At 42.3% G+C, this 21128-nt stretch overlaps 1 protein-coding gene across 8 annotated transcripts in view; it reads right to left on the reverse strand.

Annotated features, from left to right (window-relative positions):
- Specc1 (sperm antigen with calponin homology and coiled-coil domains 1) overlaps nucleotides 1–21128 on the reverse strand; it is a 250854-nt gene that overhangs the window by 97790 nt on the left and 131936 nt on the right. For all 8 annotated transcript variants that reach the window (XM_021639172.2, XM_060363570.1, XM_060363566.1 and 5 more), the window contains one exon: nucleotides 5349–6931. In XM_021639172.2, coding sequence (XP_021494847.1) covers nucleotides 5349–6931 — 1583 coding nt within the window. The remainder of the gene's footprint in view (nucleotides 1–5348; nucleotides 6932–21128) is intronic.

The following is a 21128-nucleotide window of genomic DNA, read 5'->3' on the forward strand; positions in this document are numbered from 1 at the left end:
TTTTTAATTTAACTTATTTATTTTGCTTTGGGTGCATGTACCACAGTTTATATGTAAAGGTCAGAGTCTGTCTCCCCATATGGGTCCTCTGAATCAAACTCTGGTCAGGGCTGTTGGCAGATGCCTTTACCCACTGTGTTGGCTTAATGATGGCTTTGTCTGAGGAATTTAGAAAAAATAATTATGGAAAAAAGAAAAAAAAAAACTGGGTGCTGGTAGTGCACACCTTTAATCCCAGCACTCAGGAGGCAGGTAGAACTCTGAGTTCGAGGCCAGCCTGGTCTATTGAGTGAGTTCCAGGACAGCCAAGGGTTACACAGTGAAACTGTCTCAAAAAGACAATAGCAATAATAACTTATTACTGTTATTATTATCAGATCACATTTACAGTCAAAAAAGTTATCTAGCCAAAGATTATTGGCTTCAAAGGGTTGACCAGGCAAGGATGGGAGGGTGGAAATGGAAAGATAGTTAGATGACTAGGGGTTTGTCACAGTAGGGTGAGTACCACTTTGTTATTGGGAAGGGGACAAGGGAAGACACTAAATCCATCACAACTGACAGTGGTGGTCACCAGCTGACCTTGGTCTCTGCCGAACCTTGAGCTGCTGCTTTGCTAAGCAAGCTGTCAGTCAAGCAGCTGAGCTACTCATTTTTACCAACTCTTAGCAGCTTTAGTCATTTAAGAAGTATCTGAAACCAACATCCAGCAAAATTAACACTCTTCTCCAGCAAACTTTATCCAGCACTTAACTCTTAGCCATGATGGGAAGAAAAAAAAAAAAAAAGATATTCCCAAGGGTATGTAGAACATACAAGAATACTAAAATATTAGTTGTTATTATAATACGATAAACTTTCATTCACCCATTTGACAACATTTACTAAATAGCTAATACATAGAAAAGGCCACCATGCTAAGAGAGTACAAAACATCCAGTAAAGAACAAGAACGGCAGCCTGGGAGTGTGCTGCACTTGCTGGTTTTGTTTTGACCTCATGGCTACTGCAGAACTCATTCTGTTATATTCTCCTGAATGAAAACAGAGGTGGCCATATTGCATACTCATTGGCCTAAATCTGTGCGTGTGTGTGTGTGTGTGTGTGTGTGTGTGTGTGTGTGTTTTCAATGCTATTCTGCCTAGGATGGAGTTACTCTGGTATATTTACACCTCTGCTGTTTAAAAAAAGGGATGAGGGTTATGAGGGTTATAGAAAACTCAGAGCCAGAGATGAAGCTAGGTATTTGAATTTTGCCACTGGGAGCTAATAGTGAGCAGCCAAGCAGGGCTGTGTCTGGGAAGGACATGGACAACAGGTGCTGCCCCCAAACATGCAAAGGACAGAGGTATGGGAGCATCACGGCTACTCACAGATGAGCTCTGAGGTCACGCTGAAGGAAGAGAATGGTGCTGTGGCCTTACCTCACTAGAGGTAATGACACATCTAAGGAAGGAAATAAATCCATCACAAGGAAAGCAGGTTAAAGAAAAAAAACTGATGTACAGGGTAGCACTCTCCAGCGGAAGCATGTGGAAGCACAGGGGCAGAGGCCCAAGGTGGATCTGGCTCCCACTGACCATCCTTCCTTAGTCCGTCTAGCAGTTCAGGGTCCACCACTTTTCACAGGGCTTTAAGATCAGAGACCTGCTGGGGGAAGCAGGCACATTCCAGAAAGCATGTGATGAGCTCCTGTCCTGCTGTCCTTTAAGAATGGGTGGGTTCCTTCAGGAACATTACTGGAATCCACGGTTGTTGGGGATTAGTTGATATTCTGCCATGGGGATACACTGAGCCGTCAGCCTGTACTACAGTTTGGATATGGTTCGTCTGTACCCAGACTCATGTTGAAATTTTATTTCCAGTGTGGTAGTATGAGGAGGAATTATGGCTAATCTTGACTAGATTTGGAATCACCATGGAAACACATCTGGAGTATCTTATGAACTTCCAGAAAGGTTTAACTGAAGACTGAAGAGGGGAAGTCCTACCCTAAATACAGACAGTCTCCTGGGCTGGGGTCTAGGACTGAGTACAGGAAAAGCAAGATTCACCCTTCTCCACTTCCAGACTAGAGTGAAGGGCTGACGCATCTCCTACTGCCATGCTTCCCCCTCAAAACTGAGTCAAAATAAATCCTTCCTTCCTTAAGTATTTAGTAAGTATTTTGACACAGCCATGAGAGAAGTAATGAATACTGGTGTAAGGCTTTTTAGAAGTGAGCAGGAGGAGGCTACTTAAGAGTGCATGGGTAACCTGGAAAGATGACTCAGTGGTTAAGTGCACTGGCTGTTCTTCTAGAGGTCCTGAGTTCAATTCCCAGCAACACATGGTGGCTCACAACCATCTATAATGAGATCTGGTGCCCTCTTCTAGGATGCAGGCATATATGCAGGCAGAATACTGTTTAAATAATAATAACTCTATTTTTTAAAAAAAGAGTATATGGGTGCAGTCTCATGGGCTCTCTCTTGCTCAGCGGACTAAAGAGCAAGGGCCTTGTTGTAAAAGAAAGCTGGCACCTCCACTCACCCTCTCCCCCGTGCCTTCTCACATGAGGTAGTTCATTCTTCCCACCCTGTCATGAGTAGAAACACCCCAGCCCTCAGCAGACACACACGCTTGACTTTACACTTCCAACATCTTGAACTAGCAGCTCAAATATCTTTCTGTTTTGAATCTCTCTTGAAATAACCATTTCTCTTCTGAATTACCTGATGTCAGGTGCAACAGAAAACAGAGTTTAAGAGGTCTGGAATTTGCTTCTTCAATTTGATGACTTATATAAATGTGTTCTCTGTACACAGGCAATGCAAAATCACAGACCTGGAGTCTTAATACCTATAAAAGAAATCCTGTGTATGTAGCATTACACCTCATGTATTTTTCCCCTTAGACTCTTAACTAAACAGTGGCTGGACTCCTACAGTCAGTACATAATAATTTTAGTTGGCAGAAAAATCAGTAAACACATGGGACTATGTGATTAACAGTTTAACTATTTAAAAGCAATTTGATTTTAAGTATGTATTTGTGTGTTGTGTTCTATAAGAAACATACGTTTTCCATTTTCTCCAAATAGATTAAATGTATACAAGGAAAACTCTAGATTTTATTGTCTTTATTTTGGCTAAGCTATAAGAAAGGGCAAATTCATACCTTTAAATCCAACCAGGGGAGGGTAAAGTTAAAGAATTTTACTCAAGAAACCAGGAAGGAAAACAAACTATAAAAATTCTTTTAAAAAGAATAACTGTAGAAATATATTAAGAAAGAGTTTAGGCTGGGTGTGGTGGCTCACACCTTTAATGCCAGCACTTGGAAGGCAGAGGGCAGCCTGGTCTATAGAGCTACTTCCAGGACAGCCAGCACTAAACAGAGAAACCCTATCTCTACAAGGGGAAAAAAAGGTTACAAGTGGAACTTGTACAGTAATCTAATTGGTTCAATGTATTTTTATATTGTGGCCACACATACTCTGTTCTCTTATACAGAAAGATGAACTATTATATGGGTTTGTAAGCAAACCAAGGATTATATCAACTGAGAAAAATGTCCAAGATATATATAACAAAATGTTGGTAGATTTTCCTTCTGGTGGTAGCATTAAAGGCAGTGCTCATTTTCTTTTCTGTATTTTACTAAATCTTCTGTAATGAATATACAATCCTTTGACTGGAAAAAATATGCTACTTGAGATGTCAAATTCCTTAAAATGCCAGAGACAGCCAGAAGAAGGGCTTCAAGAAGGTCCAAGGGGACCTCAGTGATTTAGAGCACTGTTCTTGCAGAAGACACAGGCACTTTCCACAGCATCCACATGGTGGCTCACAACCATCTGTAGCTCCAGTTCCAGGAGCTCTGATGATCTCTTCTAGCATATGTGGGCAGTAGACAAGCATGTGGAGCACATACGTGCAGGCAAAACACTCATACACATAAGATAAAATAAATCTTAAAAAAAGTGTTGTTTTTTTTTTTAAATGAAGGTCCATCTGGGTGGGAGATTAAACATTTTGCAAAATAAGTAATGAGTGAACTTTAAACAACAAAAGAGAACATTCTTATTTTACAAGGTGACTTAATGCAAAGCTTCATTTATCAACATACAACTCAAATGAGCAGCTGGCTCATAACCACTAATGCTTCCATTCCTTCAATAAAATGCCTGTGAATTACAACACAGGCAAAGATAAAATCTCCCCAGACAACCTACCACCGAGACAGAAGACAGCCGAGTACAGAACTGGGCTGCTGCTGACCCACCCTAAAACAGACGCACAACTGGTAGAAACCTCCCAACGAGCCCACAGCACAACTAACTGCCTTTTGAAACAACGATAGATGCTTTCACTCCCCCACTCCCAGCAGCACCCCAAATCATGGACCCAGAGCTAGAAAGACAGGAACCAGAAGCCAGCACTCACCCTGTGAGGCAGACAACGATCACACAATCACCACCAATAATCTTGTATCACACAGCAACATTCCAGCCAAATCAAAGAGTTATTTTAAAAATGAAAGCCACGATCGCTTATTTCATCTTAAGCTCTAAGCTAAAAAAATTTTTTTTCAGGAAATGATTAACAGATTTGAATGATATAATTTAGTACGACGTTTTGGCAAGGGCTCAAGGAAGCAAGTACTCTCATGAACTGGTGGGAACAAATTGGCGTATTATTTCTGGCGGGCAATTTGGCCAAATGTGTTGAAAGTCTTTAAAATGTTTATGCTCTTTGACTCACTAAGTCAACGTCTAGGAATTTTTCCTGAAGAAATAATCAGAGATACATAAAAATTTACTTTTAATATCCTTAGACCAGAAAGAACATAAACAACTAATAATACACACATGGCAATAACAGTGGACTAGTGAATATAAAACAGTTATATGATAAATATTAGATGGCATTTTAAACAACATTTAAAGGAGCCAGTGCTAGAATATGCTCAGAAAAGTACTAAATGCATCAAAAAGTCAATCAATGTATCCCGGATGGCTCTAAATTTTACTTCATCCCATTTTTGTGTGGTGCTAGGGATCAAATCTAAAGCCTCAAAGGATACTATGAAAGCATCCTCCCACCAAGGCACATGCCACCCCTGATATTCTTCATCACTACATCATACCATGTGATACAATTCCATTAATCTTTGAACTATCTGTATAAAAATCTGAGCGTTTTTACTTCAGAATCCCCAGTACTAACCTGTCTAAGTTCTAACAGATTTTCAAAGTGGAATGCTGGATTCACAAATAGAGTTGAACAACTGATTCTCTTTGCTCCATGTTGTTAAGGTCTCGAAGAGAAATGTCAACAAATACTAGCTGAGAGCCCTCTCCTTACCTTAGCTAGCAGGCTGGAAACGTGTTTAATTTCACTATTTGCCTTTAGCAATTCTTGTCTGAGCTCCGTGCAAGACAGTTGCAGTTGATCTTTCTCAGACCGAGCCACTTTCAGCATTTCCTGGACCTCAAAGTTCTCTGCCATCTGCCCCACGGTACTGCTGGCCTCTGGGGCCTCTTGTTTATCGGCCTCCAAATGAGCCTTCAAGGACCCATTCTCCATTTTCAAGTCTTCCAAGGTAACTCTACATTCCTCCAAAGTTTTGGCCATCACACTATTATTACACCGCTCGTGTTCTAGGAGCCCACTCAGCTTTTCATTTTCTTCCTTCAGGTGCTTAATCATGTCTATCGCTCCTTGGTTTTCTTCCTCAACCTTCCGTAGGCTACAGGTCAACTGCTGCTGAATGTTGAGCAGCTTCTCTCTTTCAAAGCGGCTCTTCTCAAGAATATCTGTGCACTTCTGCTCCAGCTCAAGGATTTTTCCTCCTTGGGCACTAGGCTCCTCATTCTTCACTCGCTCTTGCAGAAGGTTGATCAGTTTCTCATTTTCCTGACTCAGCTGTTCTGCCCTCTCTCGGTGCTGGTGGAAAGAAGTCTCTAAAATGGTCTTCTCATCCGCTAGCTTCTCATTCTCAGCTGTCAGCTCCTGCACCATCTGCTGCTGATCTGACAGTTCCTGCAGAGTAGCCTGAAGCTCTTCCGCGGTGCTGTGCTGACTTTCCTCCATCTTCTGGATCTTCTCGGTGAGAGATGCCAAGGACAGCTCACTTGCATTGTTTGGGGAGCTCCCAGTAGGGGAACACTTGGAGCCCTTAAAAGGGTTGCTAGTGGCTGACAGGGGCCGAGATGGGGTGTCTGCAGTGATATGCTCAAAATCTGAGGCGTCTGGTGACAGAGAGGCTTTAGTGACATCACTGCTTGAAGATCCTGAGGTCCGCAATGCACTTCCATGTATGCCTCTTCTATACTCATCCATTTCACTGGACAATTCATTTCCAACTGGGCTTCCGAAGCTGGACTCTTGGGTGATGGATGTTGGGCAGCTGCTGTCACCAGTGTGACTTGCTGCCCCTTCTGAGTTTGGTGACTGCTCAAGGTAAGTCAGTTTCTCTTTCAAGGCCCTGTTCTCTTCCTCTAAGTCAGCAAGCTCTTTCTGAAAGGTCTTGTTCTTCTCCTCAAGGGTTCTTATCAAAGGCTCTGTGTCTCCCACGGGGGCCAATGTGCCCTCTGCACTTGGGTCTGAAGCACAGGGGTCCTCAGAGCTCAGGACCCACCTCTCTTTACATTTTTTTAGTTCACTCCGAAGCCTGTTGATTTCATTGTCTTTGGTTTTGGCTTCCGCCAGAAGTTCCCGAACCTGGGACTCAAGCACAGCCTTCTCTGAACCTTCATGTTCTTGCTTAGGTTTTGCAGAGGTGGTCCTTAGGTGCTTGGTAGGAGTGGGATTGCAGGAGGAAGTTGGACTGGAGCCCACCTTCTTTGAGCTGGAGGGACCACGTGGCACAGACCTCTCTCTTGAGATAGTTACTGAGAGTTCCCGTGGAGCTGGAATGCCTGTCCGTTTGGTTGTTGGAACAGTCCCTAAAGACAAAAGAGAATAAAAACATTGAGAAAAAATAAACAAAAAAAGCAAGCAAGCATTTTTATAATGAAACTCAAATGTCTTCAAAATATGGCATAAAGGATGGTATGGCTGTCACCCTTCATCCAATTCTCCCTCTTCCAGGTAGTTGAGTAAGCCTGAACAATCCAGAACAATCCTATCCCCACCGCAGCTGGTGGTTCAATTAAATGCATAGCTCAGTTAAGATCTATGGACACAGCCAAGAAGCCAAAGCTGCCACTCTAGGCTGGGGACTCAGAGCAGAGAAATGCGTAACTCTCATCAGAGAAGCTTCTTCTTGGAGTAGATGGTAATTAACAGAGATCTGCAACTGGACAGTGTGCAGAGAGTGAGCAAATTTGGAGTACTCGGCCCTAAACGGGATCTCTTTATCAAACCCCTCTCCTTCAGACTCAGGAACCTATATGAAAGAGGAGATGGAAAGATTTTAAGAGCCAGAGATAGCAGATGACTCCAAGAAAAGTGTTTCCACATACAAGACTGACAGACATGTGAACTCACGAAGACTGTGGCAGCATGTGTAAGTCCTGTACAAACTGAAACCAGACAAAATCCCAGCACTGAAAAGGAGAAGTGGGCACAAAACCCTACCCCTAACCAAGAAGCTATTTGCAATTGATAACGGCTGGGAAAGAGAAAATTAGTTTTCTCCAATGCATTGTTACAGGGCACATCAATCACACTCCAGGACGGACTCCACACCAACACAAAATGAACTCCACGTTTTCTTCCTTTACATTTTATTTTGTTTTGTTTTGTTTGTCTTACTGGTTTTTTTAAGTTTGCTTGTCTATTATGTCTTCCATTTTTGTTGTTTTTTTTTTTTTATTTTTTGAGAGGGATCTGGGAGGAGCTGGGAGGGTAACAAATACGATCAAAATATACTGTATGAAAAATATTTTTATATAAAAAATTAAATATCTATGGATACTAGAAAAAAATCGGTTTTTTGTGGCGGAGGGGCACAGGAGTGGGCTGCTACATATCACTAGCCATTAGGAGAAAAGCATATGGCTGGCAACCACTCTGCCATCCTATGACAAGGCTAAGACTCAGTCTGTGGTACAGAAAGAAGGACACCAAATTCTTAATGGCATCATCTCAACCCTGAAGCTTGGCCTATTGCTGGCCTTGCTGTTGGAACAGCTGATTTACATGTTTCCTATAAGTCACTCTGAATTAGGTATTCTATAACGTGCAGCCTAATACAGCTATACAGACAGTGCTGAAAACTAAATAAAACATTAAGTTTGTTTACATTTCCCAAGGACATATTTTAAATGAGTGAACTTTGGGATAGGAAGAGGGGCTTGGGCCTGAGTAGTAACATACTTGCCTAGCATGTCCAGGACCCAGAATTCCACCTTCAACAAGGAAGAGGTGGGGGAAGGGAGGACTTTGACAAGGAACTAGAAAACAGAATTGGCACTTGGGAGGCAGAAACAAGCAGGCTGATCTCTGAGCTAGACACAAGCCTGGTGTACACAGAGAGTGCCAGGACAGCCAGGGCTGTAGAGAAACCCTGTCTTGAAAAACCAAAAGAAATTAAAAAAAAAGAAAAAAAAAGAACAAAGAAAATAAAACAGAGAAACAAAAACAAATGGCACAAAGATGTGGAATAGCTACAAATGTTAAAGAGATTGTTAAAACCAGGAAATAATACAGAATTTAGAATATTATTACGAGAAATGTAAGTGCAAGGGTTTTTTCATATTTTTTGCTATATTATATATAATATCAATAATAACTAGTAGTAAAAACATTAAAGCTCACACAGGGATCACAGGGAAATGAAGACTCTAGGCTTAAACTTACTTAAAAATTGTAAAGACCTCTGGAGTCCGGGCTGCCTGCTGTAGCCTGCTCTCTAATCAGGAAAGATCCCAGAGATGACCCGTCTCTCCCTTTCTGCAGTGTAGGAAGGGTGTGTAGAATCTACCCTTCACTGGTGACAGCCTGGTGTTCAGAGATTCAGAGTCCAGCCTGACCCAGACTGCCAAAAGAGGGAGCAGCAGCTAACCTCAGCATGACAATGACAATGGGCAGCAATGGCAGCCACTACGCAGAAACCCTGGTTCTCGTGGGGCGGGCATGGTGGTGCACACCTTTAATCCCAGCACTCAGTGGGGCAGAGGCAGGTGGATCTTTGCAAGGCCAGCCTGGTTTACAAAGCCAGTTCCAGGACAACCAGGCTGTTACACAGAGAAACCTTGTCTCAAAAAGCCAGAAAGATAGAGAGAGAGAGAGAGGGAAGGAGGGAGGGATGGAGAGATAGAAAGATGGGCGAGCACTTGTTGCTCTTGCAGAGGATCCAGGTTGTACCCACAAAGTGACTCACAACTATGTGTAACTCCAGTCCCAGGGCATCTGACACCCTCTTCTAACTTCTGCAAACAGAGCACTAGGCCCTCGTGTGATGCACACTCATAAACATAAAATAAATAAATCTAAAAAGAAATTTAAATTGTGCTCTCCAGACACTGAGTACTGTGACAGACTTCTAAAATTTGTACACATCTAGTTAACTAGCTTGCATAACACTAAATTACTCAATAAAGAAAAGGTTTAATTATTCTTATAAAATGAAGATTGCAACCACTCAGCCATAAAATGTTTTTGTAATACCAATCCACTAGAATGAAGTCATCTTGGAGAGAGCCAGGCTAAAGACCGGAAGATCACTCATGTTTCACAGTAACTGTGTCCAACAGGCAAGCCTGCAGATTATCACAACAGGATAGGATTATCACAACAGCACCTGCCATTCCTCAAATATCACTTAAATGAGGCTCCTCTTCCTTCCTCCCCCCATTCTCCTTCAACCTTTCGTCATTTGTTGCTTTTCCTTCCTTTTGCTGCCAAAGTTTTGTCTGTTCTCCTAATAATTATTATCTGTGCCTTGTATAAACCTCTCAAAAATTTTAACAGCAAACCAAAGTTCATTTATGAAATGCACCCAGTATGTTGTGAAATGTATAATGCAAATATTTGTTGCATCTATTCTTTTTCCTTTGTTAATACTACACTGCTCTTTTTTTTTTTAAGGTTTTCTGTATCTCTGCATTCTCTCAACTCTACGTCTAAGGACCTTCAAGTCATACTTAAATTCTCCCTCCTCTTTTCTTTTTGCAACCAAGCAATTGGCCAGCAAATCTTATCAACTATTTTAGAAATGCTCCTGGGTTGTTACTTTCCTCTTATTTTGGTCTGAACCTAGAATACCCTACCTAAATTTCTGAGACCTCCTTTTCTCAGGTCTTTCTGATTCCAGTCACCCAGACCTTTGGGACAAACTGAACAATCAGTTAAGCATCATATCCTTATATCGATCACAGAATCTATGTTTCTTTTTGTTTTGTTTCCAGATAGGGTCTCACTATACCGCTGGCTGGCTATGTAGCCAAGGCTGGTCCCAAATCCATAGAGATCAACCTACCTCTGCCTCCCCAGTGTTGGGATTAAAGGAATATGCCATAATGCCAGACCAGAATCTGTTTCTTATTCCAAGTCTGTGCCAGTATCAGACCTGTTCTGACCATGATACTCAACCTCATTCACTTCTTTTTGACTCTCAATATACCCAGGTAACACAGGTCAGTATCCTCAACATTGTACATGGGCAAAGACTTTCCAGTGTGGCTGCTTTTGGGTACCCAGAGTCCCGACAGTAGTCCCTCACCCACACTCAGTAAGTCCAATAAACTTGTCAGTTCCTTGGGGTAAAACTCTGATGAGACCGAACCTTGGTTTGTCTTTGGGTCTTTATGGAAGGGCACACACATTGCTTAGCTCCTTCTCCCTGACTGGGAGAATTTTTTTTTTTCACAACAAATAGTAAATTATATCTTAAGGTATTCAGAAAGGAAACCAGTAAATAAAAGGAAATGTTAGAAACTGTTTTATTAATGAGAAAAATGGAAACTGTTTTATTAATGAGAAAAATTTTTATATATGAAAATAAAGATGGTTAGATGTTTACAGAATGGAAAACTAAAAAGTTTACACAGATTATAAAAGTCTGAGTGAGTTATTTAAGGTACAGAAGGATGAAACTTAGAGATGTTGTACATGGTTATTAAAGTTTCAAAGATCAACAATTAAAAGGACTGGCTCAAAGTTTATTTAGAAATGGTTAGTTATGGAAACATACTCAGTAGTGAAAAGTACCAGACTGGCATAACTGATCTTCTGGCTGTTCAAGAACCAGACTTGGAGGCCACAGTAATGTGCTCAGGGGGACTAAAGAGAAGAACAGTTTCTTTTGCCTCCTAAGGTCAACGAGGTTCCAGGGGACTGCAAGCCATCTCTTGAAATGTCCTGTAACTGTAGAATCTCCTGTTCTTTTGTTCTGGGAAGCCTTTGTACTCTAGCTAATGTCAAGTCTACAAAGAGGAGGTTCAACATGGAGGAAAAGTTTCCTCACTCCTTCCAAGGGAAGCCACAGTTGGGACAAGCAGAACCTTTTACTTACTCTCACAAATATGGAACAACTGATTAAAGAAAGGTTAGAAGGGCCAGAGTTTCCTCTCAAGCCCAAGTGACCCCTTAGTGTCTAGATCCTCAACTGGCCTTGACAGTCCAAAAAGACTTCAGCCTAGGCTCACTGCAGCACCTGTCATAGTCAAGAGAGATTGGTCCACTATTGTTTACAGTTTGTGGCCTGGTCCCAGTTCTAGCCTGAGCATGCCTCTGCTTTCCATCTGACACTGTTATGTAAGTAGCTGTTATGTAAGCTACTTTCCTGCATCAAGAGTCCCAACAATCAAGCCATAGAACTGTGGGCTATGGTAGGCCCTTCCCCTCGGTTCTTCTTTTAGGTATTCGGTCACGGTGGTATGAAAAGTGACTAGTGGGAAACTGGTGCTGAGAAGTAGGGCCACTGCTATGATAAACCTGACCACATCATTTAAAAGCTTTTGGAACTGGTTTGTGGAAGAAACATAAAAGAGTTTGGAATGGCAGGCTAATGAGAAGCATTAGAAAGAACCCAGTTAGCGATCAATGGATAACTTTAAAGGAAGTTTAGATGACCAATACCAAAAGAAATGCAGACAGTAAACTATTTCAGAGGTTTCAAAAGGGAACATGGATTCTGTTAGGGCCTAGGCTAGAAACCATTAGTTTTCCATTCTGGCAAGGAACCTGGCTGCAATCTGCCTGAATCCTGAAAATCTGAGTAAAACTGAATTCAAAATTTACGGACTATTTTGTTTGGTGGGAGATATTTCCAGAGAGCATAGCATTCAGATTGTAGCACAGCTACTGCTCACTGCACCTACCCAGATGTATAGAGAGTAGAAAGTAGAGGGGAAAAACAAGGGGTTATAGTTGTTAAAGATTAACTGAAGCCTCTGGCTTTGTGCTGGGACAAAATGGGAGGAGCCTGACCTCACCTATTGAGAGCTCTAGGGCATAATGTTAATTTATTTGAGAGTTCCAAGAAAGAGCCTTCAGGACACCCTGGTGAAAATGGCTGCCTAAGAAAGCATTTTGGCAGGTTTAGCCATGAGGACCCAAGTAGCTAAGCTACACCTTAAGCTGTAAGCAGAACTTGTCATCATCAAAGTGGTGCTAGTTTTGCAGACATGCAAAATGCAAGAAAGAGGGCATCGTGAAGGCTTGTGTTGAGATTCCAGAAAGTTGCTGGGGCAGGTTAATGTACAGCAGGGTCAAATCTCCATCATGGCACTCCCAGAAAGGCTGTGAGCAAAGCTGGGAAAGTAAAGCCTACGCCACAAGTTTCAGAAATTCCAGGATGTTGTAAATGCCAGGAATATGGAAAATTCACTGAGGAAAGCCAGGGTAGGAGAGAGATCACATGTCCTTCCCAGCCCCCCACAGCAGACTTGAAGAGGTGGGGCTGTCCAAGCCCACTGGAGCCCCTAGGATGCCATCACAAACCCAAGATGCAAGACATAAAGCTACAGGTTTTGGGGTCTTTTGATCCTGTCTTTCTCTGCTGTGCCCTGGCCCCCCTAATTCCTCCCTTTTAGAATAAGGACATTTACTCACTGCTTTGTATAATAGGTGTAATTTGTTTTTTGTTTTGGACCTTTGAACAGTGTCAAAACTGTGCTGTGGGGACTTTAGAAAATGAACCGAAAGCATATCTGTATAATAAGCTAGCTGGAGCCTCTGGGGGCCAGGGGTGGAGCGCTAAGGTTTACAGGTAAAAACAACACATTGCGTACATGCCTCCCACGGTGTCATGTGTTTGAACACTAGGGCCCTGGCTGGTGGCTCTGCTTTGAGAGGTTGTGGAGCCTTTACCAGGTGTGCCTCGGCTAGAAGTAGGTCACTGGGGACAATCTTTGGGTTATATAGCCGATCCTGGTTTGCCATGGCCCTTCCTTCTGTTTCACCACTTTCCCTCTTCCCTTCTGCTGTGACAATATCACCAGTCCCAAGTTTAGATGCCAAGGCTAGAATTAAAATAAATCCTTCTTCCCTCAAACTGCTTTTTTTTTTCCACGTATTTGTGGGAGGAAAAAAAAGGCAACAAAACAGTCACAAGAAAAAAAACTACTACAGATGCCCAGAAGCAAGTGCGGAAGACATGTCTAAACTAGTTCAAGAGGTCAGAGTGCCAGAGAGGGAGTTTCTTTTACAGAACATCTACTTATATGAAGGGATGAAAAAAAATTAAGATAAAACAAAAACAGTGAAAGACCAAAAAACTTCACTCAACATGAGGAGCTATATAAACAGGGAAAAAAACTATAACCCATGACTTCATCCTGCAGGGATGATGAAATCCGAGTTCACAATAACATCAACACTACATAAAATGCCTATACATGGAGCTTGAGAGATTACTTCCAAAATCATTTGAGTATCATCATGCTTAAAGGTGAAAAAGTTAAAGAACAGATGAAACGGAGCCACAGATGACAAGGTACACAGAGCTGGCAGGTAGGGAGGAGAAGTAGCATTAACATCTACACTGCCCTTACTAACAGAGTCAAAGATACTACATACAGGTGACATCACTAGAAATAAAGATACAATGCATTATTAAAAGTGACAACAACAAAGACTAAAAACTGATAAAGGACCGTTATTCACACAGTATATACAGAACTCTTCAAGCTCAATAATAAGAAAACAACCTGCTTAAAAAGGCACAGAAGTTCTGAATAGACATCTCACCAACCAAGACACACGGGTGGAAAATGGGCATCTGAAAAGCTCCACAGAACATCATTTGTGGACTGCAAGCTAAAAACAGTGAAAGCTAGGCACAGGTACACATGCCTATAACCTCAGCAACTGGGCCACTGACACAGGATGCCTGCCAAGTGTTTGAAGACAGCCTGGACTACATGCGCAACCCTGTCTTAAAAACAAAACAAAAACCCCAAACAACAATGGGATAGCATTATACGCGAATTACAACGTTTTCATTCTGCGTGAAAACACCAAATGCTGGCAAGGCTATGTGACTTTTCAGTCTCTTTCTGTTGTGATAAAAACACCCTGATGAAAAGCAAGCCAAGGGAAAAGGGGTTTATGTCAGCTCCCAACTCTAGGTTACAGTCCATCCTTGTGGGGAAGCCAAGGCAGGAACTTGAAACAGCTTGTCTTTTCCAGTCAAGAACAGCAAGAATGAAGGCGTGCCTACTTGTGATCTCTGCACTTATACAGCAAGACCCAACCCCTGAGAACGCAGCAGCCCACTTTTAGGCCGGAACATAATCAAAACAAACTCCCACAGACATGCCCACCTGAGCTAGACAGTCCCTCATTAAGACTCTCTTTTAAGCGATTCTAGACTGTGTCAGTTGGCAAAAGTAGTGTAGAAACAACTGGAACTCTCATTGCTGGTGGACACTTCAGTGTTTTCTTGCAAAAGGTATTTAACTAAGATACTTACATTACATAACCCACTAATACACTCCCTGTTTAACCAAATAAGTTGAAATGTTATATCCACACAAAACCTCATACATCAGTGATTCTCAACCTGTGGGTTACAATCCCTCTGGGAGTCAAATGATCCTTTCAGGGTTCACATAAGACCACCAGAAGACACAGATACATTACAATTCAAAACATAGCAAAATTGCAGTTAGGAAGTAGCAACAAAAACAATTTTATGGTTGGGGGTTACCACAACATGAGGAACTATACTACAAGGGTCACAGCACTAAGAAGGTTAAGAACCAACAAAGACCAAGAGGTTGAGAACCACTGTCATACATGGATATTTTTAGTTGCTTACTCATAATGACCAAAACTGCAAAGCAAGCAAAATGTCCTTCAGTGGGTGAATGTATGTTATGGAATATTATATAATGCTTAAGAAAAGCTACTGCGCTGTTAGTCAGCAATCTGTCACTATAAGTCCCTAAGATAATCAACTTCTTAAGAGAGTTACCATGGCTTACTTTTTGAGGCTTCAGGCTATTGGTCCAGCCAATTGGTTTTTTGGCTCATGGCAGCCTAAAAACATACACATCTCAAGCAAAAATATTCACCTTATAGCCAGAAACAAGGGGAAAAGGGTTAGAGAGCTGGGTCCCACAACCTCCTTCAAGGGCACATCCCATCACCTGAAGGCCTCCCATTAGGCCTTACCTTTTTGGTTTCCACTCTCACAGGACTAAGCCTTTAACATGGGCCTTTAACATGGAAATTTTAGGGGACACTTCAGCCAAATATGAAACAGAAGTCATAAAAGACAAGGGGGGACTGGAGAGATGGCTCAGAGGTTAAGAGCACTGGCCGTTCTTCCAAAGATCCTGAGTTCAATTCCCAGCAACCACCAGGTGGCTCACAACCATCTATAATGAGATCTGGTGCCCTCTTCTGGCATGCAGGCACAATACTGTGTAAATAAATAAACAAATCTTAAAAAAGAAAAGCCATGGGAGAATTTGTGAGGATGTATTAGTGAGTAAAAGGAACTAATCTGTTAAGGCTGCATTCTATATGGCTGCCATATTTGATGTTCCAGAAAACACAAAGCTATGACAGCAGTAAAAAGGTCAGTTAGGGCTCAGGAAGAGGGACAAATAGCAAAGTACAGAAAGTGTTTTGCATGATGCTAAAATGGTGAATACATGTTATTCTACATTTGTTCATGAACACACAGAACCAAGATTGAACCCCAGTGTAATCTACGTACTCTGAGTGATAATGCCGGTCAGTGATGGGTGCTGATGATGGGAAACTATATCCATATGTGAGCAGGAGGTGTTGTGCTTAAAACTGAACCAAAAATAAATTTTATGTATACATTTGTTTAATTTATTCATTTATTTATGAATATTTATTTGTTTACAAATATTTATTTATAGCACATATGTAGAGGTCAAAAGACAAATTTTAGGAGTTGTTTCTCTCCTTCAACTGAGACTGGTGGCAAGGGCCCTCACTCGGAGCCATCCTCTGGCTGCCTGTGTATGTATTTTAAATGACAGCAATAAGCATGATCGAACAGTTGTCTTCTGTGCAGGACAAGACATAAGGCAGCTCTGCTCTGGGTTCTCATCAGTTCCTGTCCTCTTTCATTCCAACCTGTGCATATTCCACCAGTACAATCAAATTAAGAAAAGCAATTTGAACAATCTAGTGTGGAGGCAGGCAATCAAAAACTGTTGGTTTTACAGGCAGCACTGAGCCTTTGGACTTAGAACACATGGGATTAAAAAAAAAAGTCTGAGACAATTCAGCGGACACACTGCTATAAGGAACTATGTGTTATCACGTTGCAGCCACACCTTAACTTTGTAAGAAGGGTTTTTCCTGAGCTAGGCTGTCTTTCAGGAGTCTTGGTGTAGTGCTTTCTTTCCAGAGACACACATTCTCCAAGTAACGTTAGTGGAGACTGCTTTGAAAATCAAACAGTAAGAAAAATATAAGAGCTCTACATTCATCCAAAACAGCTGAATTACTTGCTCACATTGTTAAAATTGAACAGAAGCTTCCATGTTTAGAGATGTTTTTGTAAAAAGATAACTGAATCTTTTTTAAGAATGCAAAATTAATTTCACTCATTCTGCTTACAAAGCAACTTGGGTTAGAATTTAAAGCACTTGCAAATCTACAACCTCCTCTTTCCCAAAGCTCACTCTACGGCACGGCCACTATGACCAGCACTCCAGAAAGGGGGGGCAGCACAGCTTCTGAACAAAAGACCCCTAGCCCTCAAAAGGGGGCTCCAATCTGAAGAGGACACAGTGACTGCTCTGTGCTGGGTTACAGCAAGACACAGGAGCACACAAAGCAGCAGTGTGTGAGGAAAGATAATGGTGTGGTGCGAGCGCTCTCACAGGCACCCCACACACTGGCTGCTCTTCCTCATCTCCAGAAGCCAAAATGCAAAATGACTCTGGAAAGGTAGCTACCAACGTGCAAAGGTCTGAAAAGCGCAAAGCAAGCAGAGGCGCCTAGTTTCCACGGAAGCAGAAGTGGCCAGAGGGCGCCTGGCCCCAGAATTCACTCTGTGAAGTCCAGCCACCCCTGAGCACTGTGCAGGCCGATGAAATCCTCACTGCCTGACTCCAAAGCTTGGCGCCTCTGAACAGAAATCCCTCAGCATTGTGTAAAGATAAAGCACATGGTCTCCAGGCAGCAAACATCAAGAATACGGGGCTGTGTGTTTGGGGGTGGGGGGTACTTTAATGAATGAAAAGATCTGCCTCTGCACATGCAGCCTTCATTTAAGGAGATGGGAAAAGCTTGACCCCCAGTTTTCTGATGCTCCATGCAACTCAGAGCTAGCTAGAATAGATCACAGTGGAGTTCTATGCCTGGCTCGAAGTAGCTTCCTTCCTACGTCAGGATCACCATGAACTACACCCCCTGACCAGTGCTTTGCTTTTCAAAGCATTTTCACACACACACTTAAAGCTCATAAAATTCAGCTGACAGAAGGTCATCTTTTGGTTTGTTTTTGTTTTGAGGCAGGATCTTGTTAAACTGTCCAGGTTGGCCCTTTATACAAAACTTTTATGTATAATAATCAATCCCCCTGCCTCAGCTACCCCAGCAACTGTGATTACAGACATGTACTACCACGCCCAGTTTTAGGTTGGTTTTTTTTTTTAAGCATTATTAGCATCATCTTACAGATAATAAGACCAAGGATCTAAGAGGTTTCACCATCTGCCTAAGGGCCACACAGTAAATCTTCTGATACCTAAGTATAAAATCATATATGTTTAGAACTGGAAGAAACAGAAATGCTGTAGCCCCATTTTTCTTTCTTTTTTTTCTAATAAAAATTCTTTTTATTATCATTATCATTTATTGCAACTTATTCAGTTTGTATCCTGGCTGTGGCCCCCACCCTCAGCTCCTCTCAATCCCACCCTCCTTCCCTCTTCTCCCCCTATACCCTCCCCTAGACCACTGATAGGGGAGATCCTCCTCCCCTTCCATCTGACCCTAGCCTATCAGGTCTCATCAGGACTGGCTGCATTGTCTTCCTCTGTGGACTGGCAAGGCTGCACACTCCCTCCTCCCCAGTGCAAGGTGATCAGAGAGCCTGCCACTGAGTTCATGCCAAAGAAAGCCCCTGCTCCCTTTACTAGGGACCCCAGTTGGTAGCCCCATTTTTTCATACACAGTAGTATCAATGCATCTAACTTCTGGTATTTGCTGAACCATTCAGTCACCACTGAGTGAGTACTTTGAATGAAAGAGAACTCCCCCCATCCCTCCCCCAACACATACATACAAGGCTCATCCAGAGCTGACCAGATCACAGTTGGACAATCGTTCTTTATCTGAAGCTGAAATTTGTCTCCCCTATCATGGTACACACTGGTTCCAGTTCTGAAAGAACCTGGAACCACAAAGAATAAACTGACTGACTCTTCCGCATGACCTCTGGGTTTGTGGAGGCAGTTTTGTTTCCTGTTGATCATCTATCCTTCAGTCAAATAAAAACATTCCTATTCTCTCCAAAAGGCCTTGTAGGACCCAACATTAGTTCACTGAACAAACTGCCTCAAGATTTTTTTGATTTGCTAAAATCCCTCAACTTGCCAGAACCTTAAAATACCTCTGATACAGTCTTTCTGAGTTGGAAATCTTTTACAACAGAAAACGTAACTCAAGCTTCCAAAGATACAAAGAGGTTTTACCTGGTCAACTCAAAGCCTAGCATCAGGACACACTGAGTCTGCTCTGTCTCTCGCACTTGCCTACCTCCTTCAGTCATCTGTGTTAGTATACTGCAGGTCCTCACAGCAGAGATGTAGTTCCAGAAGCACCAAGGCCCACACATCATAACCATCATCACATCCACGGAACAAAGGTGTCCCCTGAAGTTTCACCAAGTTTCTCTGAGACCAGGGACATCCTTTAAACAATTAAGGTTGAGGCCAAAGTTCAGTGTTACCCACTGAAAGGAGAAAACCCTGAGTTATCCAAGGAGAGCCCCTGGGGAGAGTAAAGTAGAAGCCAGGAAATCAAACAAGTATTCAAATGAGTTCTCTATTAGAGTATACTAACGGTAATATGGCAGTTTCCCTTTAGCCATGGGGACCTTTGGTGAGTGACTGAAGCCACAGATACTCAATTCTATGCTTCCCTCCATGTACTTATAGTCCTATAATAGGGTTTTATTTGTAAGTTATACATACTAAGAGATGAACAATAATAAAGCAACCATGATAACACAGTTGTGTGAATGGGGCCTTTTTCAAAATCTTATACTATACTCCGCCTTCTCTTGGTGACTTGAGATAATACAATGCCTAAATTATTACTGAGAGGTGAAGGATGTGGACACCATGACAGCACTAGGCTCCTAGGTAAGGGTTATTCGACACCCTCTAAGTGTGTCGAATTTGACAACCAAGATGTAGACTGAGTGATGAACAGGAGGCTAAGAGAATAACTAACACCCAGGTCCACCAGAGTAAGATAATGGGGAATTTCATGGTGAGCAACTAAAACTTATGTTGTTTTTTGTTTGTTTCTTTTGTTTGTTTTGGTTCGGTTTTTTGAGACAGGGTTTCTTTGTGTAGCCCTGGCTGTCCTAGAACTCACTATGTAGATCAGGCTGGCCTCAAACTCATGAGATCCACCTGCCTCTGCTTCCCTGGGATTAAAGGTGTACGCCACCAACTGCCTGAGTTTTTTTTTTCCAGTGATTTTTCAAGAGTACTTATGGACCAAGGTTGACCGTAAGAAGTTGACTAGGCTCAGTGTAACTTAACAATGCCTAATTTACAGGCACCTTAGCAGACACCGTTAAGCAACAGTTGAAAAGGAATATTATACAGGCTAGTTAGCATATAACAAAACAATCAAAAGACATTGTTAAATAGGGTAAATTTTAAGACTGCTAGGACTGTGATTAGGCCAGCATTTCTGGGTGCAAGGAACAGCTGGCGGGGTTGTCCATGAAGGTTCTTTCAATGTGAGTGAATGGTCTTACCACAGCTGCACTGCTAAACCTACACATCTCATCTATTATCACTGTTTGAGAACACACCCACAAATTCACAGCTTAACAAAACTACCGTATGTTCTCATGATTTTAATTTGGGGAGAACTTGGTTAGGTAGTTTCACTTAGATGCTCATGTGACTTCAATCTGAAGTTGACTGGCCTGTGGAGCTGTGGCTAGGCTAGAACATCCTGCCTCCTTCACCAACATGGATGGTGTCAGACGGAGCGCAGCTGGGCTGTCATAGTGACCTCTCCAGTATGATCTCCCAGGAAATACCGTCCTTACGGAATGGCTCAGAGCTCCTGCAAACAGAAAGCTGCATGGCCTTTCACAGCCAGTCTCAGCAGATACGCTTATCACTTCTGCCATACTTATCTCTCCAACTCAGACAGTCCTAAGCCGGCCCAGATTCCAGATGCACATTTTCCATGGAAGAAGTGGTGAAGTCACACTACGGAAAAGCACGTGGAGTGGAAGACAGAATTATGGCTGTCTCTGGAAAATGATCTGTCACACTTCAGTGGACATTTATTTTGCCTCTGTTTCCCAGAATGATGTCTGAATCACTAAATATCCAGACATGGAAGCAGATGCGAGTACTGTCAACAGCTGGACAGTTCCACAGATGCAATAAGAACTGCCATTAAGTTCCCTCCTGGTGAACACAAGATAAGCAATGATCTGTATTCTACAGCTAGTTGGGCCCTCTCTTCACTCCAGGGCCAAGGAGGCAAACGAAGGATGAA

This window comes from Meriones unguiculatus, chromosome 11, assembly GCF_030254825.1.
Source record: "Meriones unguiculatus strain TT.TT164.6M chromosome 11, Bangor_MerUng_6.1, whole genome shotgun sequence".
In the NCBI taxonomy this organism is placed as follows: Eukaryota; Metazoa; Chordata; class Mammalia; order Rodentia; family Muridae; genus Meriones; species Meriones unguiculatus.